General features: G+C 39.8%; 1 protein-coding gene across 1 annotated transcript in view; it reads left to right on the top strand.

The window, feature by feature from the left end:
- CRYBG1 (crystallin beta-gamma domain containing 1) overlaps positions 1-22,409 on the top strand; it is a 59,593-nt gene that overhangs the window by 11,578 nt on the left and 25,606 nt on the right. The window contains exons 5-8 of the mRNA XM_061207694.1: positions 1,437-1,605; positions 4,835-4,974; positions 18,331-18,457; positions 21,283-21,318. Coding sequence (XP_061063677.1) covers positions 1,437-1,605; positions 4,835-4,974; positions 18,331-18,457; positions 21,283-21,318 — 472 coding nt within the window. The remainder of the gene's footprint in view (positions 1-1,436; positions 1,606-4,834; positions 4,975-18,330; positions 18,458-21,282; positions 21,319-22,409) is intronic.

The following is a 22,409-nucleotide window of genomic DNA, read 5'->3' as shown; positions in this document are numbered from 1 at the left end:
TGATGCATGTTGTTAGAAAAATCAGAAAAGTGCAACAGTATAAGTTTCTCTTTCCCACATAATGTTGGTTTGGACTCATGAGCACCAGAGTCCATAATATACTTTTGGTTTTTGAATTTTCAATGAGGTTGATAAGAATTGCACTACTCATGTTGATAGGTCATAGTCATGTTGATAGAATTTTTAAAATTCTATAAGAAAAAACATCTTTGCTAACTTTTTAAATGACAGTTCAGTGAAGGACTAATCTAAATTTTATTTTCTAACTTTTTGACAGCAGATAGTTTTTATTAAGTAAAGAAACCGGTGAAACAATTATATTACCAGCTTAATTGCTTCGAGGAAATACACAGGAAATTGAATAAAGAAAAGAGGTTTTAAAAAAAAATCACTTACCTGGCATAAATACTTATCTTTAGTACCTATTTATAAACTTGTTTAAAAGAAAGAGTGTAGGACTCTAGACATTTATGGCTTAAAAAATTATTAAGCTTTTCTTTAGGTCTCTATTTGATTAAATATGCAGCATCTTTCCTCTTAGGTTTTAGATATTTTAATATATTTTTCTGTATAGTCAACATATTCATTAGAAAAATACAATTAGCTTTTGTTCTTAAATTTGAAAACTGAAAGTTACAATTTTGTTTTTAATGAACAGTGATTCTTCAACTTTTGTTGACTTCTCTCTTAAGACCAGCACTGTCATATATTGTCATGAGGTTTTTCTTTAGTGTTTGGATGTTGTTGGGAAGAATACTTTAAAAATGCTTTCTGGGTCACTAAAGTTAAAGTATTACATAGTATATCTGAAAGTTGCTGAGAGAGTAGATCTTAAAAGTTCTCATCACTAGAAAAAAAATTGTAACTGTGAGGTGGTGGATGTTAACTAAACTTATTATGGTGATCATTTTGTAATATACACAGATATCAAATCATCATGTTGTACAACTAAAACTAATACAATGTTATATGTCAATTAGATCTCAATAAAACTGGAAAAATGCTTTCCATTAACATGCATGTAGTAGTCTTTTGTATCGATATATCCATTGATACGGTTCTAATATATAAGTTAAAATCCCTCAAGAGAAGTGTTTTTTACATACATAAAAAGCAAAAAATTACAATAAACGTCCATTTATCTGACACATTACTAAGTCTCCACCAACTGGCAATTCTATAAAACTTTAGTAGCTCTATAATGTTCATATTGATAGTCAAAAGTTCTGTAAAATCCTGATAAAATTCTTCAGTTATCAGAGGTTAATTATGCCCACTGAAATTTTAGTTTTAGGGAGAGTTTTTGCTGTTTTAATTGCTAGAGAATTGGCCACTAATATATGGTATATATATAGTGGCTATTGGCCAGAATATTTGCGTATTCAAAATCTCTCTAGCCAAGACTGGCTAATAGTTTTGCTATGTTTTATTCTTAGCTGGATTTTGTATGAGAAACCAAATTTTGAAGGAAACTCCATCCCCTTAGAAGAGGGAGAATTGGAACTGTCTGGTCTCTGGGATATAGAAGATGTTTTGGAAAGAAGCGATGACGAGGCAGAGTCGGCTAAGCCTGTGGTGATTGGTTCAATCAGACTTGTGGTCCAGGTAGGTAAAATTAGTAAGCTTTTAATAAAGGCAAACTGGATTTCATCCGTTCTTTCAGCAAATATTTATTGAATGCTGGGTATGATTCTTTTGAGAGAGAGTTTCATTTTATGATAAAAGTGGGACAAATATTTGGTGTTTTATGGATGTATTTTCTGTATTTTAAACGTTTGTACATGTTAAATGAATTAGAACTAAGAAACATTCTAATTGGTTAGTCATCTTTTTCACAATAAATCCTGAAGTTAAATTTCTCATTCCAGCCCCCCATTCCCATCTGCAAATGTATTTTACTTAATAACCTAGTTTTGATGAGTTCTGTATGAACAGATTTTTCTTTTCTTTTTTTTTTTTTAAGAAATTCACGTTCTTATTTATTTATTGATTGATTGATTGATTGCTGTGTTGGGTCTTCATTTCTGTGTGAGGGCTTTCTCTAGTTGTGGCAAGTGGGGACCACTCTTCGTCGCGTTGCGCGGGCCTCTCACTATCGCGGCCTCTCTTGTTGCGGAGCACAGGCTCCAGATGCGCAGGCTCAGTAATTTGTGGTTCACGGGCCTAGTTGCTCCGTGGCATGTGGGATCTTCCCAGACCAGGGCTCAAACCCGCGTCCCCTGCATTGGCAGGCAGACTCTCAACCACTGCGCCACCAGGGAAGCCCTCTTTTTTTTAAAATAAATTTATTTATTTATTTTTGGCTGCGTTGGGTCTTCATTGATGCGCGTGGTCTTTCTCTAGTTGCGGAGAGTGGGGGCTACTCTTTGTTGTGGTGCGCGGGCTTCTCATTGCGGTGGCTTCTCGTGTTGCGGAGCACGGGCTCTAGGTGCACGGGCTTCAATAGTTGTGGCACGCGGGTACAGTAGTTGTGGCTTGCGGGCTGTAGAGCACAGGCTCAGTAGTTGTGGTGCACGGGCTTAGTTGTTTCGCGGCATGTGGGATATTCCCAGGTCCCCTGCATTGGCAGGTGGATTCTTAACCACTGTGCCACCAGGGAAGTCCTGAACAGATTTTTCTTTTCTTTTTTTAAAAATTTATTTATTATTTATTTATTTTTGGCTGCATTCAGTCTTCGTTGCTGTGTGCGGGCTTTCTTTTTTTAGTTGAGGCGAGCGGGGGCTACTCTTCGTTGTGGTGCGCAGGCCTCTCATTGCGGTGGCTTCTCTTGTTGCGGAGCACAGGCCAGATTTTTCTTTTACTTAGTTTTTTGGTTGCTGTGCGAGTTCTTATTACCTTGAGTGGCTTACAGGAGTTCTGTTTTGGAAAAATAAATAATCCAAAGATAATTCAGTTGATCAACTCTGGCGTTTCATGTGGGTTTTTAGAAAAATAGGTATTTAAGGCCACTTTATGTATTGGGTAAAAATTTCTTGGTCCCTTATTCGTTGTTGAGGAACTTGTATCAGTTCTTCATGGTTCTTGGGATTTGATGATTCTTTACCTCTTAAAAAAGGAAAAGGTATTTTCCAAGTGAAAAAACTCCACTTGTGTACTAGACATGGGTGTTGGGGTACAATAGGGAAAAAAGCCACGTTCCAAAATGAGAATGAGTAAGAATGACTAACAGCTTTTGGCGGAGGAAAATGTCACCTGTTTCCTGGGTCAACATTTCTGAGCGACTTAGATGGTAATATTGGTATTCTAAACGATTTATCTCTTACTAGTTTTAAGTACATAATGTGATGAACCTTATGTAAGACATGAGAAACACCATTTTAAAATGTCATAGTGGGATAATTTTCCTGCAGTTTTTATTTATTACTCAAATAATATCGGTAATAAAACAATATTTTAAACTATCATCCAAAATCCCATCTCTCATGAAGTGTCCTCCCTTCATTTTTCTGAATTCTCTACTCTTTCTTGGCCATGTTATAATCTGCTGTTTCTATAGTTGTAATCATAATACAGGTACAGTGTTGTTTTCCTTTAAAACTGTGATTCTCAATCCTTTTTTTCTCTCTCCATACCACTTTCCTGAAGTACACTCCCATTTGTAACATCTCTCAATGATTTGCAACTGGGGGAGATATTAGGATCTGGTGGGGTGGGGATTTAGGGATCCAGGAAGGTGGGCTAAGGGAAATGAAGCACATTGGTAAAGAGGCCTCCTGTTTCCCCTGATAATAGCAGACCTAAGGTGAATTAATGCTTTTCATGTTATTACATGGTTTGGGGTTTAACTGAGCATCATATTGCATTGATATGATGCGCTATCATTTATTTTACCTTTCTTCTTACTGTGGGACTTAGGGAAAAACTTACCTTAAATAATACTGCATGAACATTTTTGTGCATTTAATAATGTATACATTTTCTGATTTATTTCCTTGTGGTAAGTTTTTCTGAATGGTGTCATGTTAAAGAGAAGGAATACTTTTATGGCTCCTAATATGTGATGAATTGTAACTTTTTACAGATTGTGTTTATGGTTTCTTGACACATAAACATAAGTCACAACGTATATTCAAGGGGGTCACCTTTTCAGTTCACTAAATTTGTTCCTTTTGTTAATGTTTGAAAGAGCTGCCCCTAAACTGACCCAAGTGTTACTGTTTTTTCTGTGCTTCAGTTCACCTCGCTCTGCAACACAGAAGAGGTTCAAAAAACATTCGATCACGGCTCAGGCACTCAGCCAAGGGAGGCCTTTTGTAGAGTGTTTGATGGACATGCAGTGCATGGAATAGTGACCAAAGTGTAGAGATTTAAATCACCATAAACGTGTGCCTTTGCCTTTATGACTTAGACCAAGCCGACATCATAGTCAAGGCGAGTTACTGCAGGGGGCTTATGGGCACAAAACAGCTGAGGAAGATTCCAAGTGCAACCACTCTATAAACCAGTATCTCTGGATGTGGACGGTCACAGGAGAGCAAAGGAACTAAAACTCATGTTACCAAGGAAAGCAAAGCAGTTTTTTTTTTTTTTTCTGTGAGGATGAGAGAAATAACTATGTTCTGAAACTCTAAAATACATTTCTGGTGATCTTTGCTTGAATGTAACACTGAGATATATGACTAAACCAATGTGTCTGCCCCGAAAGATCATATATTATTAGGTCATGGGTGAAAATAGGAAAGGGATAGAGTGGCAGGTGATCTGTGCAATCTATGTGTATATTTAAAGCTTCTTTTAATTATTTGAAAAGAAGAATAATGAGCTCACTGTAGTGTTTAATACATGGTGTACTATTATACATGTATACGTGTATTCATTTTTCTTTTTTTTTTAGGATTACAGAGTTAGTCAAATTGACTTATTTACTGAGCCAGAAGGGTTAGGACTTCTAAATTCCTACTTTGATGATACTGAAGAAATGCAGGGGTTTGGTATGATGCAGAAGACTTGTTCCATTAAAGTACATTGGGGCACGTGAGTATTTTATTTCCAATACAATTTTAATGAAGCCCTTTTTTGAGTGTAAAAAGAGGACTTAAGATACTCTGTCTCTGATTTGTTGTCCTGTTGAGTAATTATTGACTACAAGGTTTTATTATTTTTTTGATAAGGCACATAAAAATCTGATATTTTTGGTTACTGTGTTACCTGTGTTCTTATGATTCAGCTCTCTTATAAACAATGATGATTTCTTGGAGGAAGTGCAGGGAGAAAACTGCATTTTTAAAAAAAATTAATTAATTTATTTTCGGCTGCATTGGGTCTTCGTTGCTGCGCACGGGCTTTCTCTAGTTGCAGTGAGTAGGGGCTACTCTTTGTTGTGGTGTGCAGGCTTCTCGTTGTGGTGGCTTCTCTTGTTACGGAGCATGGGCTCTAGGCGCGCGGGCTTCAGTAGTTGTGGCACACGGGCTCAGTAGTTGTGGCTCACGGGCTCTAGAGCGCAGGCTCAGTAGTTGTGGCACACGGGCTTTGTTGCTCTGTGGCATGTGGGATCTTCCCGGACCAGGGATCAAACCCGTGTCCCCTGCATTGGCAGGCGGATTCTTAACTACTGCACCACCAGGGAAGTCCAAAAACTGCATTTTTAATGTGGGGATTTCCTTATTGCAAAGGAACCTGATTCATTCAAAGCTGAGTTGCAGATTATACTTTCAGGGTAATTCAAAGGAGGTAATTAAAGCATGTGTGCCCCTGATATTTCAGGTGGGATGGAGGCCAACATGCATGCTACTTCCTTTAACATTTTCACACAATGCTTTCCAAAGCCCCTAGAATGTTGGTTTCAAAAATCACAGGAAATTGCAAGGGTATTTTGAAGGAAATGGGAATATCTCAGAGGAGAAATTAGGCTAGAAAGTGCAGGTTGCAGAACTGAAGCTTGTGGCTTCTGCAGTGGAGTGCACAGCCCAGGGCATGTGACAGACATCCACTGAGATGCAGGAAAAAACACTAAAGCTTCTTTATATATTATTTAAAATCTTCTTTTCAAATTTTATCTTTGTGTATGTTTTCTAATCAATTCATAATATGTTCACTGGTTATATATATAATTTATAAATATTATATATTCAGAGACTGCTCAAGAGATTTTATTAATGGAATATGCGTAAGATAATACATATGTAATGAGTCCGAAGGTAAATACTGCAAGAAACATAAATTATGGAGAGGGACAGTGGAAGTGCTACTTTAGAGAGTGGTCGGGAAGGTCCCTGGTGACCTTTAAGCAGAGACCTGAGGAAGTGAGGGAGTCAGCTGTGGGACATCTGAGGGAGGCGGAGCAGGGGAGTGTCCTAGGCAGGAAGCCCAGCATTTGCAAAGCCCTCCTGGGGATGTGTGGGCAACAGGTCAGAGGTCTGGCTGCAGTAGAGTGAGCTAGGAGGACCAGTGATGGGAGAGAGGCCTCGTGTCATGTCAGACCTTGAAGGACTTGGGAGGGATTTTAGGTGGCTCCAAGTGACGTGAGAACTCATTGGAGGATTTTGATCTAACTTGTGTTTTAGGAGGATCACTCTAGCTGCTGTGTAAAAATAGATTGTAAAGAGGTAAGAATGGAAGCAACGAAACCAGTTAGGAGGTCACTGCATTTACATAGGCAAGAGGTTTTGGTGACTTGGCATGATAGTAGTGGTGAAAAATGGTCAGATTCTGGATACATTTTGAAGACAGAACCAACATGTGCTGACAGATTTTATGTGGGGTGTGAGGGGCTGAGGAATGTACAGGGTTTGGGACCCCAGCATTTACCGGAATGGAGAAAACTAGGAGGGAGAATGAAATCCAGGAGTTCAGTTTGTGAGGTTAAGTTGGAGATGCCAACTGCACATTCAGGTAAGAGGTCAGGAAGGTGACTGAATGCATGACACTGGAACTTGGGGTTGGGGTGAGGCTGGAGATAAAATCAGGAGTCATCAGCACGGAACCCGGTGCTAGACAGGATCTCACGGGGAGTGGGTGTAAAGAGCAGAAAAGGCATCTGAGCTTCGGGCACTTTTGTATCTAGTGATTGGTAAGAAAAGGAGGAATCTAAACAAAACAAGTGTCTTCATCTCTTGCTGCCTTTTACTTTTTTCACATCAAAGAGATCTCTACATCTTTTTTCTCAAAGCATTTAATGTTGAGAAATATCACTTTCCTTAGAAGAATGAAATAGGCGTCTGCCATAATACTTTAATCTCCATGTCTGGAAGGTTCATGACTCAGGCTTGGGCTATGTGGAAGCATAATGAGCTACACTGAAATAAAGTTTCTTAACCTTGACAGTAAGTTTAACCTAGTTTTATAGGTGGTAGTTACAAACCAGTAATGTTTTACAAGTTTTGATGGGCTTGCATGGCAGTAGACTTTTTTTTTTTTTCCTCCTGGTTCTTTATTTCCATTAGGATAATAGAAAGCTGCCTTGGATGTCAGCTCAGAGTTTGGGGTCATTGAACTTGGTCATCTTGGGACCAAGTCAGTAGTACTTTTATAGATCTCCAAGGAGAATCTCAGTGGGTTGGGAGAATTCAGCTGATAACAGGTATACCCAAGCTCATGCTGCTTCTGTTGGTGCAGCAGTCCCCTGAACTGCTGTAAGAGAAGACTTTGCTGGGGGTGGTGTAGGGGGCACAGCACTTGTTTAGATTCCATTAGGAGATTTATTTCAGGGCCTATTCACTCTGGATTAGGTTTTGCTACACATACACAAATTAAGAGTATTACTTGTCAGTTTCTTATTTGGGAAAGTGAGACATTTCTAACTCACTTTTCCTTTCAGATTCTGTTGCGTGTGATTTGTTTTTAAACCTTTGTTTAAAGCAGCTGGCTAATCCTAGTACCCATCCTTGTAGAGGTGAGGGTGCATCTTTTTTTGAGTATATTTCCAATAAACAAAGCTAAGGAATTTTAGAACTTCAAAGGGAGCATTATGAGCATCTGTTCCAACACCATCATTTAACCAAGGAAGACAGGTTTTGGTCACTTGCTCAAGTTGGATTAGTTGTTAGGATTAGTCGTCAGCAGAACAGGTACTGGAATGCAGGTGTTCTGAAGTCAAGGGACATTTTTTAATAGCCACATATTCTTTGATCAGTGCTGTTATGAAATATTTGATATATAAGAATATATGTATATGTGAATTACGAAACCTAGTAATCAAGCCCCCACGTGCCCATCACCCAACTGAGAACCTCACCGTTACCACTGCTGCCGCAGGACCTGGCATAGCCCGCCTGCTCCCATCCCCCTGACTCCTCTACGTGTGTGACCCCTCTCTGAAATTTTGTGTTTTTCTCATTCCCTTATTTTATAGTTTCATCCTATAGTATCTGTCCCTGCACTGTTTTAGTTGTGCTTGCTTTTGAACTTTATAAATATGTTATCAAACTTCCGTGTGGCTTGTTCCTTTTTCTCTACATTGTTTCTAAGATTACCGATATTGATGAGTATATCTGTACTTGCTCTTTTTGTTTGTTTTAAATTTATTTTTTGGCTGCATTGGGTCTTTTTTTTTTTTTTTTAAATAGGACTTTATTCACAGGACTCTTAGCCTCTAGAAATGTTTTGCATTGAAAGAAAGCTATAAAGAATTGATCTTTTCTTTAGAATTGTTTAAAAGTTTTATATGTTCTATAACCACACGTAAAAATTATGACTAATGAATTCAGTCAAGCTCCAAATATTAATCCTCTGAAGGTAGCTTTTAGGTTAACATTTTAGGTGTGGCTCAATTTTGTACCTTCAGTTGACTTGTCATCTATTGAAAGAAGGCCCACTTGGATGGGAGCCCCATCTTCCTCTCTGCCTTGACCCAGGTGGACCTGTGCTCATACACATCCTTACTTGTAGGCATGACCTTTTCTTAGATTTCAGCTCTCTGATGGGTTCAAGAAATTTTGTAATCTTCTACTTTATCCAGCTTTTCCTTCTTGTTAGGATAACACTCTTCTCAGCTTTCTCCATCTTAAGTGGAAACTAGCATCCCCATTGTGATAATTTTTTTAAATTAATTAATTAATTTATTTTTTTATACAGCAGGTTCTTATTAGTCATCCATTTTATACACATCAGTGCACACATGTCAATCCCAATCTCCCAATTCATCCCACCACCACCCCCTGCCACTTTCCCCCCTTGGTGTCCATACGTTTGTTCTCTACATCTCTGTCTCTATTTCTGCCCTGCAAACCAGTTCATCTGTACCATTTTTCTAGGTTCCACATATATGTGTTAATATACAATATTTGTTTTTCTCTTTCTGACTTACTTCACTCTGTATGACAGTCTCTAGATCCAGCCACATCTCTACAAATGACCCAATTTCGTTCCTTTTTATGGCTGAGTAATACTCCATTGTATATATGTACCACATCTTCTTTATCCATTCGTCTGTCGATGGGCATTTAGGTTGCTTCCATGATCTGGCTATTGTAAATAGTGCTGCAATGAACATTGGGGTGCGTGTGTCTTTTTGAATTGTGGTTTTCTCTGGGTATATGCCCAGTAGTGGGATCGCTGGGTCATATGGTAATTCTATTTTTTTTTAATATATTTTTTTAACCATATTTTGCTTATTTATTTATTTATTTTTATTTTATGGCTGTGTTGGGTCTTCGTTTCTGTGCGAGGGCTTTCTCTAGTTGCGGCAAGTGGGGGCCACTCTTCATCGCGGTGTGCGGGCCTCTCACTATCGCGGCCTCTCTTGTTGCGGAGCACAGGCTCCAGACGCGCAGGCTCAGCAATTGTGGCTTACGGGCCTAGTTGCTCCGCGGCATGTGGGATCTTCCCAGACCAGGGCTCAAACCCGTGTCCCCTGCATTGGCAGGCAGATTCTCAACCACTGCGCCACCAGGGAAGCCCTTCATTGTAGTTTTGATTTGCATTTCTCTAATGATTAGTGATATTGAGCAGCTTTTCATGTGCTTCTTGGCCATCTGTATGTCTTCTTTGGAGAAATGTCTATTTAGGTCTTCTGCCCATTTTTGGATTGGGTTGTTTGTTTTTTTTAATATTGAGCTGCATGAGCTGTTTATATATTTTGGAGATTAATCCTTTGTCCGTTGATTCGTTTGCAAATATTTTCTCCCATTCTGAGGGTTGTCTTTTCGTCTTGTTTATGGTTTCCTTTGCTGTGCAAAAGCTTTTAAGTTTCATTAGGTCCCATTTGTTTATTTTTGTTTTTATTTCCATTACTCTAGGAGGTGGATCAAAAAAGATCTTGCTGTGATTTATGTCAAAGAGTGTTCTTCCTATATTTTCCTCTAAGAGTTTTATAGTGTCCGGTCTTATATTTAGGTCTCTAATCCATTTTGAATTTATTTTTGTGTATGGTGTTAGGGAGTGTTCTAATTTTATTCCTTTACATGTAGCTGTCCAGTTTTCCCAACACCACTTATTGAAGAGACTGTCTTTTCTCCATTGTATATCCTTACCTCCTTTGTCATAGATTAGTTGACCATAAGTGCGTGGGTTTATCTCTGGGCTTTCTGTCTTGTTCCATTGATCTATATTTCTGTTTCTGTGCCAGTACCATATTTTCTTGATTACTGTAGCTTTGTAGTATAGTCTGAAGTCAGGGAGTCTGATTCCTCCAGTTCCGTTTTTTTCACTCAAGACTGCTTTGGCTATTCGGGGTCTTTTGTGTCTCCATACAAATTTTAAGATTTTTTGTTCTCATTCTGTAAAAAATGCCATTGGTAATTTGATATGGATTGCATCGAATCTGTAGATTGCTTTGGGTAGTATAGTCATTTTCACAATATTGATTCTTCCAATCCAAGAACATGGTATATCTCTCCATCTGCTGGTATCATCTTTAATTTCTTTCATCAGTGTCTTATAGTTTTCTGCATACAGGTCTTTTGTCTCCCTAGGTAGGTTTATTCCTAGGTATTTTATTCTTTTTGTTGCAGTGGTAAATGGGAGTGTTTCCTTAATTTCTCATTCAGATTTTTCATCATTAGTGTATAGGAATGCAAGAGATTTCTGTGCATTAATTTTGTATCCTGCAACTTTACCAAATTCATTGATTAGCTCTAGTAGTTTTCTGGTGGCATCTTTAGGATTATCTATGTATAGTATCATGTCATCTGCAAACAGTGACAGTTTTACTACTTCTTTTCCAGTTTGTATTCCTTTTATTTCTTTTTTTCCTCTGATTGCCGTGGCTAGGACTTCCAAAACTACGTTGAATAATAGTGGTGAGAGTGGACATCCTTGTCTTGTTCCTGATCTTAGAGGAAATGCTTTCAGTTTTTCACCATTGAGAATGATGTTTGCTGTGGGTTTGTCGTATATGGCCTTTATTATGTTGAGATAGGTTCCCTCTATGCCCACTTTCTGGAGAGTTTTTATCATAAATGGGTGTTGAATTTTGTCAAAAGATTCTTCTGCATCTATTGAGATGATCATATGGTTTTTATTCTTCAATTTTTTAATATGGTGCATCACATTGATTGATTTGCGTATATTGAAGAATCCTTGCATCCCTGGGATAAATCCCACTTGATCATGGTGTATGATCCTTTTAATGTGTTGTTGGATTTTGTTGATGATTTTTGCATCTATATTCATCAGTTATATTGGTCTGTAATTTTCTTTTTTTGTAGTAGCTTTGTCTGGTTTTGGTATCAGGGTGATGGTGGCCTCATAGAATGAGTTTGGGAGTGTTCCTTCCTCTGCAGTTTTTTGGAAGAGGTTGAGAAGGATAGGTGTTAGCTCTTCTCTAAATGTTTGATAGAAGTCACCTGTGAAGCCATCTGGTTGTGGACTTTTGTTTGTTGGAAGATTTTTAATCAATTTCAATTTCATTACTTGTGATTGGTTTGTTCATATTTTCTATTTCTTCCTGGTTCAGTCTTGGAAGGTTATACCTCTCTAAGAATTTGTCCATTTCTTCCAGGTTGTCCATTTTATTGGCATAGAGTTTCTGGTAGTAGTCTCTTAGGATGCTTTGTATTTCTGTGGTGTCTGTTGTCACTTCTCCTTTTTCATTTCTAATTTTATTGATTTGAGTCCTCTCCCTCTTTTTCTTGGTGAGTCTTGCTAATGGTTTATCAATTTTGTTTATCTTCTCAAAGAACCAGCTTTTAGTTTTATTGACCTTTGCTATTGTTTTCTTTGTTTCTATTTCATTTATTTCTGCTCTGATCTTTATGATTTCTTTCCTTCTGCTAACTTTGGGTTTTGTTTGTTCTTCTTCCTCTAGTTCCTTTAGGTGTAAGGTTAGGTTGTTTATTTGAGATTTTTCTTGTTTCTTGAGGTAGGCTTGTATAGCTATAAACTTCCCTCTTAGAACTGCTTTTGCTGCATCCCATAGGTTTTGGATTGTCGTGTTTTCATTGTCATTTGTCTCTAGGTATTTTTTATTTCCTCTTTAATTTCTTCAGTGATCTCTTGGTTATTTAGTAACACATTGTTTAGCCTCCCTGTGTTTGTGTTTTTTACATTTTTTCCCCCTGTAATTGATTTCTAATCTCATAGCATTGTGGTCAGAAAAGATGCTTGATATGATTTCAGTTTTCTTAAATTTACTGAGGCTTGATTTGTGACCCAAGATGTGATCTATCCTGAAGAATGTTCCGTGTGCACTTGAGAAGAAAGTGTAATCTGCTGTTTTTGGATGGAATGTCCTATATCAGTTAAATCTATCTGGTCTATTGTGTCATTTAAAGCTTGTGTTTCCTTATTAATTTACTGTTTGGATGATCTGTCCATTGGTGTAAGTGAGGTGTTAAAGTCCCCCACTATTGTTGTGTTACTGTCGATTTCCTGTTTTATAGCTGTTAGCAGTTGCCTTATGTATTGAGGTGCTCCTATGTTGGGTGCATATATATTTATAATTGTTATATTTTCTTCTTGGATAGAGCCCTTGATCATTATATAGTGTCCTTCCTTGTCTCTTTTAACATCCTTTATTTTAGTCTATTTTATTTAATATGAGTACTGTTACTCCAGCTTTCTTTTGATTTCCATTTGCATGGAATATCTTTTTCCATCCCCTCACTTTCAGTCTGAATGTGTCCCTAGGTCTGAAGTGGGTCTCTTGTAGACAGCATATATATGGGTCTTGTTTTTGTATCCATTCAGCAAGCCTGTGTCTTTTGGTGGGAGCATTTAATCCATTCACATTTAAGGTAATTATCGATATGTATGTTCCTGTGACCATTTTCTTAATTGTTTTGGGTTTGTTTTTGTAGGTCCTTTTCTTCTCTTGTGTTTCCCACTTAGAGAAGTTCCTTTAGCACTTGTTGTAGAGCTGGTTTGGTGGTGCTGAATTCTCTTAGCTTTTGCTTGTCTGTATAGTTTTTGATTTCTCCGTCGAATATGAATGAGATCCTTGCTGGGTAGAGTCATCTTGGTTGTAGGTTCTTCCCTTTCATCACTTTAAGTATATCATGCCGCTCCCTTCTGGCTTGTAGGGTTTCTGCTGAGAAATCAGCTGTTAATCTTATGGGAGTTCCCTTGTGTGTTATTTGTCGTTTTTCCCTTGCTGCTTTCAATAATTTTTTCTTGTCTTTCATTTTTGCCAATTTGATTACTATGTGTCTCAGCGTGTTTCTTCTTGGGTTTATCCTGTATGGGACTCTCTGCGCTTCCTGGACTTGGGTGGCTATTTCCTTTCCCATGTTAGGGAAGTTTTCGACTATAATCTCTTCAAATATTTTCTCAGGTCCTTTCTCTCTCTCTTCTCCTTCTGGGACCCCTATAATGTGAATGTTGGTTGCATTTAATGTTGTCCCAGAGGTCTCTTAGGCTGTTTTCATTTCTTTTCATTCTTTTTTCTTTATTCTGTTCTGCAGCAGTGAATTCCAGCATTGTGTCTTCCAGGTTACTTATCCGTTCTTCTGCCTCAGTTATTCTCTTATTGATTCCTTCTAGTGTATTTTTCATTTTAGTCATTGTATTGTTCATCTCTGTTTGTTTGTTCTTTAATTCTTCTAGGTCTTTGTGAAACATTTCTTGCATCTTCTTGATCTTTGCCTCCCTTCTTTTTCCAAGGTCCTGCATCATCTTCACTATCATTATTCTGAATTCTTTTTCTGGAAGGTTGCCTATCTCCACTTCATTTAGTTGTTTTTCTGGGGTTTTATCTTGTTCCTTCATCTGGTACATAGCCCTCTGCCTTTTCATCTTGTCTGTCTTTCTGTGAATGTGGTTTTTGTTCCACAGGCTGCAGGATTGTAGTTCTTCTTGCTTCTGCTGTCTGCCCTCTGGTGGATGAGGCTGTCTAAGAGGCTAGTGCAAGTTTCCTGATGGGAGGGACTGGTGGTGGGTACAGCTGGCTGTTGCTCTGGTGGGCAGAGCTCAGTAAAACTTTAATCCGCTTGTCTGCTGATGGATGGGGCTGGGTTCCCTCCCTGTTGGTTGTTTGGCCTGAAGCGACCCAACACTGGAGCCTACCCGGGCTCTTTGATGGGGCTAATGGTGGACTCTGGGAGGGCTCACGCCAAGGAGTACTTCCCAGAACTTCTGCTGCCAGTGTCCTTGTCCCTTGCTGAGCCACAGCTGCCTCCCACCTCTGCAGGAGACCCTCCAACACTACCAGGTAGGTCTGGTTCCCGATGCACACACTACTCTGTGTGTGCCCTCCAAGAGTGGAGTCTCTGTTTTCCCCCAGTCCTGCCGAAGTCCTGCAATCAAATCCTGCTAGCCTCCAAAGTCTGATTCTCTAGGAATTCCTCCTCCCGTTGCCGGACCCCCAGGTTTGGAAGCCTGACGTGGGGCTCAGAACCTTCACTCCAGTGGGTGGACTTCTGTGGTATAAGTGTTCTCCAGTCTGTGAGTCACCCACCCAGCAGTTATGGGATTTGATTTTGCTGTGATTGCGCCCCTCCTACCATCTCATTGTGGCTTCTCCTTTGTCTTTGGATGTGGGGTATCTTTTTTGGGTGAGTTCCAGTGTCTTCCTGTCAATGATTGTTCAGCAGTTAGTTGTGATTCTGGTGTTCATGCAAGAGGGAGTGAGAGCACGTCCTTCTACTCTGCCATCTTGAACCAATCTCCTGCGTTGGGTCTTTGTTGCTGTGTGCAGGCTTTCTCCGGTTGCGGTGAGTGGGGGCTACTCTTCCTTGCGGTGAGCGGGCTTCTCGTTGCGGTGGGTTCTCTTGTTGCGGAGCATGGGCTCTAGGCGCGCAGGCTTCAGTAGGTGCAGCACTCAGGCTCAGTAGTTGTGGCGTGTGGGCTTCAGTAATTGTGGCTCACGGGCTCAGTAGTTGTGGCTCGCAGGCTCTAGAGCACAGGCTCAGTAGTTGTGGCTCGCAGGCTCTAGAGCACAGGCTCAGTAGTTGTGGCGCACAGGCCTAGTTGCTCCACCGCATGTGGGATCTTCCCGGACCAGGGATCAAACCCGTGTCCCCTGCATTGGCAGGAGGATTCTTAACCACTGCGCCACCAGGGAAGTCCCAGCCACTGACTTTTTGAAGAATTTAGATCAGCTGCTTAGAGAATGTGCTACATTCTGGATTTTCTGAGTGTTTCCTCATGTTATCATTTAACTCGTTCTTCTGTCGCCTGAATTTTCTGTATACAGGTGGTTAGGTCTGCAGGTATGATCAGATGCAGATTGAAGAGTTTTGACAAGGTTGCTACTTCCTATAGGTAGTGGTGTATATTCATGCTGTATCACAACTTGTGGTACATGCCAGCCTGCTTCTCATTAATGATCCCAAGTTTGATTGCTTGGTTAAATTGGTGCTTCCCACATCTCCCCATTGTAAAGGCATATTTCCCCGCTTGAGATTCAGAGCTCACCCTCCTTTGAATAACCTCAAAGTTGGCACGTTCATACTTAATCTTTTGAGTACCCCGTTGGTTTCTGTACGTAGCCAGCATTCATGTGCAGCCATGTCTGGAGAATAAGACTTAGGATCCAGCCGGAAATACTATTTTTTTGTTTGTTTAAGAACAGTGAACAAGATAAGACCAATTTTTCTTGTCTGACTCAAAGGGTATTTCTGAAAGAGTAATTATGCAAATGTTTTTAATGAATGGATGGCCATTGTTATTAGTTCAACAATATTCATTTGTATGTATACTTTTGTTATTTTTTAAAAAGTTCTTTATAGTCATACTGTTTATTCATAATATAGGCAAAAGCTCATTACCTGAGTACATGGGAAAATAGAAGAATACCTTTAGAAAATGAAATAACACTGCCTGAAGGTAGTTTCCTCCTCTCTTGAGCACCTCGTGAATAATGTATCTTGTTGGAATAGAATTTAGGGGAAAAGGATCACACTCTGTATATGAGTTTTCAAATTCCAAAGTCCACCCAACATTCATAAATGTCTGTTTCAGTTACCCAGGAGGCCCTTAGCACTCACTCACTGAGGAGGGACCCTCAGAACAGCAGTCTTTTCAAGTGTGCCAGCTTATGTGTTCAGTTTTTTGATAAATTACCCTTTGCCCCAAATTACCTTCCTTCTATGAATGTTATTGTGACTAAACCATGTGCTTCAAGGAAAGTGAGATATTTAGTATCAGATGAATACATACCCTCGGAACTCAAACTATAGAAGGAAAGACTTAATGAAAGGGTACTTCAGTAAGCATCATGTCAGAATCTCAGAATCACTGGTTTATGAGCTGTCCATTGTGTTTGTGAAAAATTCATCCTGTTTACTTGTGAAGAGTCAGACTTCAAGGCCCTTGGCTAGTTAGCCAAATACCACAATTTATGACAAGCTGCCATTATTTAGCTAGGGCATCAGTGTGTGGTGTGCCTGTGAGAGCTTTAAGCTCCAAAAAAGATGTAATGCATCCTTAACTGTCATGCTTTAAACAAAAGGAGGTTTAGAGGACCCCACTTTTAGCCTCTACTTTATTGTGGTTTAGAGATATTGCAGTGATATTTAAAAGATGTCTCTTTTTTCCCTTAATTTTTTATTGAAGTATATATAACATTTGTATTAAAAGGTACACAACAAATCATACATGTGTAAACTGAGTGAATTTTCAAAGTGTAACATCATTCAGATCGAGAAATAGTACATAACCAGCATCTTAGAAGCTCCCCCTCATTCCTGCCTTCTCCTGGTTGTCCTTGTAACTATTATCCTGACTTCTAACCCTGTGGATTAGTTTTGATCCCGCACCCATACACCACACACAGCCTCTCAGCATTCGTGTGTGTGTGTGTGTATGTGTGTGTATGTTGACAGGTCTTCAGTGGGATTTTGATTATAAAACTCCGTATAATTAGTCGAACGAAGTTACTGATTTATCCAGGGGAATCTTTAACAAAAACCATCACCAAAAATATGCCCTTGGGCCAAAATTGTGAACAAGAGAAAAACAAAGAGGGGAGAATCAGAATCATTTTGCTGGTAAAAGATTGCCTTTACAGCCATCCTCTTCTTGGTTCAGTATTCTGGGAAACATGGTCACGTTACCCCAACTAGGATGCTTTAGCAAGACTAATAAAGAATTGTCGAGTGTAAGTGATCACCAAGAATTCCTTATTTGTTTATGAAGAGGAGGGTGAGGCTTCTGATTTCCTGACTGCAGCAGAAGTGACAGCTGACAAGTCTGATAGAAGGGTGTGCTATTGAAAAGCCATAAAAATCACGTCCAAGAACTCAAAAAGCTTTGGGCCTGGGAACAAGCAGCCTTAGACTTTCAAAAGCCCCACAGACATCACCGTGCATTGAGTCATGCTCACAGCGATGACCTTGAGTCATTGTGAAATTACGTTCAGTGCACTCTGGAAGGAGAAGCATTGCTGTCAAAGAATGATTGGAAGCTTGGCTTCGGAGTCAGCTAGGATCAGCCCTGCATTTGGTACTTGTAGCTGTGTGACCCTGGGCAATTTACTTAACCTCACCTGTAAAATGGGGACAATAGTATTTTTTCCCAATAGCATTGTTTTGAGGATTACGGAGAATTCTGAGTGGCGTTCCTTGTAAGCTCTTTTGCTAGATGTTATTAATTTTTGACTGTGAAAAATGATTAGGTGGAACATCCTATTCTTTGGTTACAAATGAGATGTAACCTTTTAAAACTTTTGAGATCTCCTGGGTAGAGCCTCTCTAAACACACATAGTGCAAAAGATAACTACTTCTATTACTTGGAAGTAATAGAGACATTTATACTTTGAAGCAGTTCATAGTAGAAAGTAAAATAAGTGGACAAAGACAGCCAAGCCAAGGAGACTAGTAAAAGCTCAAGAAGAGGTGCATATAATGTCTTATTCCTCCTTGAGTTTAATGTTGCTCTATTACCTAAGTGTAACTGTACATCATCCAGATCCACATCCTCTCCTGTTCTGTTCCTCTCTCATCAGTGGGGTGCTGTGTTCCACTGACAGAAATGATGAATTGTCTCTATTTCTTCCTTCCTTGGTACTTATTTAGATGGCTGATTTATGAAGAGCCTGGATTTCAGGGTGTCCCTTTTATCCTGGAACCTGGTGAATACCCTGACTTATCCTTCTGGGATACAGAGGAGGCGTACATTGGATCCATGCGGCCTCTGAAAATGGTAAAGATGGAATCCAACGATGTGTTCTTAGAATCAGTAATTCTTTGCTTAACTTTGATAATTCATGGGATGTGACTTTAAAGCAATAAAGTAGACATGTAGAAGATGGGACCTATTGCTAGATAGAAATAATAGAAAGGTTAACTTGCTAGATGCTACAGATGAAAAAATGTGGATAAGCCCATGGCCTTGGCCTTCAAGGTGTTCTCGGCCTTGCAGAGCTGCTGATGTGTGTGCAAAGCTCAGCCCAGAGCAGAAATGAGAAAGTGAAGAATTAAACCTTTGTGGAAAAACAGGAGGATGAACAGATAAAGTCCAACTTGTAGGTGTGTAGAAAAGAGAAGGGGGATAATTGGGAGAGCTGCACGATAATTCAAGAGGGTCTTATAAACGAAGCAGGATTAATTTAGATGGAGATGTCAGAGTACACTGCATGATCCAGGGCGGAGCTGGGCAAGGACGGGGCTTGCTGCGGACCAGCCAGTTGTAGTTGTAGTGACAGGAGGCCAGGCTGGGCGGCAGCTTTGGGGGCCCTGGAGCTGGATGTCGGAATGAGTGTTGTTCTCCAAAGCTTTTGCCTTAGAAAGGGCCTGTGCTTCCTTCCCCTGTATTTTGCCTTGTTCTTTGTCTGTTTCATCTGCAAGACTCTAAGCCTTGGGAGGATCCAGGCTGCACCTGTTTTTGACCCCATGTTGAGCTGCATTGTAGTAGGTGCTCACTAAAAACCTACCGCATGAGTGAGGCTCCTGTTACAGACGTGTTCTTGAAATTCCACTTTGTGATTGTCTTCTGAGTCAGTTTGAGACAAATTAGAAAGGCAGGAAGATAATTTTTTTATCTTAATTTTACCCCTCCTGCCAAAGCTTGTAGTCTAATTATCTAGATGTCTGCTGGTCTTCATGCAAATAATGTTGGGCTTTTTTCTAAAGTTAAATCCATTTTCAAAGAACAAAGTTTTGTTAGCTTTATGAATGTATGAAAGAATCGCCTCAGGTTTTGAAGACAGTTTTTTTTAATACATCTTTATTGGAGTATAATTGCTTCACAACGTCGTGTTAGTTTCTGCCATACAACAAAATGAATCAGCTGTATGCACACACATATCCCCATATCCCCTCCCTCTTGCGTCTCCCTCCCACCCTCCCTATCCCACCCCTCTAGGTGGTCACAAAGCACCGAGCTGATCTCCCCGTGCTATGCAGCAGCTTCCCACCAGCCATCCATTTTACATTTGGTAGTGTATATATATGTCAGTGCTACTCTCTAAGTTGGTCCCAGCTTACCCTTCCCCGCTGTGTCCTCAAGTCCATTCTCAATGTCTGCATCTTTATTCCTGCCCTACCACTAGGTTCATCAGTACCATTTTTCTAGATTTCCATATATATGCGTTAGCATACGGTATTTGTTTTTCTCTTTCTGACTTACTTCACTCTGTATGACAGACTCTAGGTTCATCCACCTCACTACAAATAACTCAGTTTCGTTCCTTTTTATGGCTGAGTAATATTCCATTGTACATATGTGCCACATCTTCTTTATCCATTTGTCTGTCGACGGACATTTAGGTTGTTTCCATGTCCTGGCTATTGTAAATAGCGCTGCAGTGAACATTTGTGGTACATGTATCCTTTTTTTTTTTTTTTTTACGTAAGTAAATTTTATTTTTTTTGTACAGCAGGTTCTTATTAGTTATCTATTTTATACTTTATACAAATTAGTGTATATATGTCAATCCCAATCTCCCAATTCATCCTACCACCACCACCCCATACTACAGGTATCTTTCTGAGTTATGGTTTTCTCAGGGTACATGCTCAGTAGTGGGTTGAAGGCAGTTTTTAATGATAAGCAGCAGCACTGTGAAGTTCACAGCATTCAAAAAGGATTACTTTTGAAAAGCGTACTTACTTGCCTGTATGAGCCCTGGTTTGTTGATAAAATCAGCCACATTCCTTTATAATTACAGGTCATTTGCCGTATTTGAGCATCTTTGGCTGTACTTTTTTTTAAGGCTTTTAAACATATAGGTGAAAAATATCCTTCTTACTTTCCCATTGCTGATTTTAACTTTTACCCTATTTAATATTTGTATGAGATACCTCTTCTATGGTTTATTTTTAGTAAGATTTTTAGATTAAAAAAACATTTTTATTATAAAAGTATAGCAACCCCCATTGACCCATCCTTCGGGATGTTTTAAATTTATCTAACAGTTTACCTGGTTATTTCAAAAGTCCTTCAGATCATATTGTGAACTTGAGGGAACTTCAACAGTTTTGTAAGCCAGCGGTTGCAAAATCAAATGCCTCTGGGGCCAGGCAGCAAATAGGCGTGAGTAGGCTGGCAGGGAGTTAAACTGCGGAAGAGGTGGAGACAGGCAAACTGGAGCCTGTATCCTGGCTGGAGGGTGAGCCCAATTAATAAGTGCAGAAGGTGAAGGTTGCTGCCTGTGAGAGTTTGGGTCCAGAGATGTCAGATCTTAGGACTGCTTTTTAAGGTAAGTGAGAAATATGCATTTTTTTTTGAGAAGTTTACTGAGTTAAAACAAACAAACAAAAAAAACCCTAACACTTATTTGGTTAAAAAGCACAGCTACCGTACAGATTCAGCTTATAGACCGCCTCTGTGAGACTCTGCTTTAGACAGTCTTCCTCATATCTTCCCTGCATTTTTGGTAATTTTAGAACTGTCTCAACATTGATTAAACAAACAGGAATGTGGTTGCTCTGCAGTTCCGTGGCTTACCGCAGACTGCTGTGGGTAATAGAAAATGGTAACGTATCAGTGACAAACCGCTTTTCTTATTATGTTATTTTTCTTTTCAGGGTGGCCGTAAAGTTGAATTCCCTATAGATCCAAAGGTAATATATATATTTAAAAAAATTTATTCCCATTCCATCTCTATGAAGGTAATACTTGTGTGATTTTACATATCAGCTTCCATAAAACATAATTGCAGCCAAAGGAAGTTGTCCAACTTACACGGCATCCTTCAGACTGGAAGGTGATGCTAACGGCACCAGTTATCCCTAACAGTATGCGTAGCCGTGGCTCAAAGGGTTCGTTGTTGTATTAAGTTTGTAGTTTGTGGTTGTATTTACTAACTGCAGGACCTGTTGCTACTTGCCAGTCAGCAAGGAAAAACCTCACTTTTCAAGACAAGTTCTCCCTACTCCCAAATGCTCTTTCTGTTAGTTCTACTTCACACATCTGTGACACATAGTTTGATCTGTAGTTTGTTTCATTTTTAAAGCAACTTAGAATACTTTGGTTCCTTAGTTTGGCCTGAGCAAAATTCTACATATCAGTTCTAGACATTGAACAAAAACCAATTATGCATAAACTGTCTTTTGAACCTTGACTTCAGGCTACACCACAGCAGAAAAAAAATTCTGATTTTTTTTTAAAAAATTATTTATTTTATTTATTTTTGGCTGCACTGCGTCTTCGTTGATGCGCGCAGCTTTCTCCAGTTGTGGCGAGTGGGGGCCACTCCTCGTTGCTGTGCGCGGGCTTCTCACTGTGGTATCCTCTCCTGCTTCAGAGCACGGGCTGTAGGCGTGCGGGCTTCAGCAGCTGTGGCGAGTGGGCCCAGTAGTTGTGGCCTGCGGGCTCCAGAGCACAGGCTCAGTAGCTGTGGTGCACAGGCCTATCTGCTCCAAGGCATGTGGGATCTTCCCGGACCAGGGATCAAACCCGTGTCCCCTGCCTTGGCAGGCGGACTCTCAACCACTGCGCCACCAGGGAAGCCCTCTGATTTTTAAAATTACATTTCATGGGGCTTCCCTGGTGGTGCAGTGGTTAAGAATCCGCCTGCCAAGGCAGGGGACACGGGTTCGAGCCCTGGTCCGGGAAGATCCCACATGCCACGGAGCAACTAAGCCCGTGTGCCACAACTACTGAAGCCCGTGTGCCTAGAGCCCATGCTCCACAACAAGAGAAGCCACCGCAA

Source organism: Eubalaena glacialis, chromosome 12 (assembly GCF_028564815.1).
Source record: "Eubalaena glacialis isolate mEubGla1 chromosome 12, mEubGla1.1.hap2.+ XY, whole genome shotgun sequence".
NCBI lineage: Eukaryota > Metazoa > Chordata > Mammalia > Artiodactyla > Balaenidae > Eubalaena > Eubalaena glacialis.
Note: the sequence above shows the minus strand (reverse complement) of the source record. Positions and strands in the feature narration are given on the sequence as shown.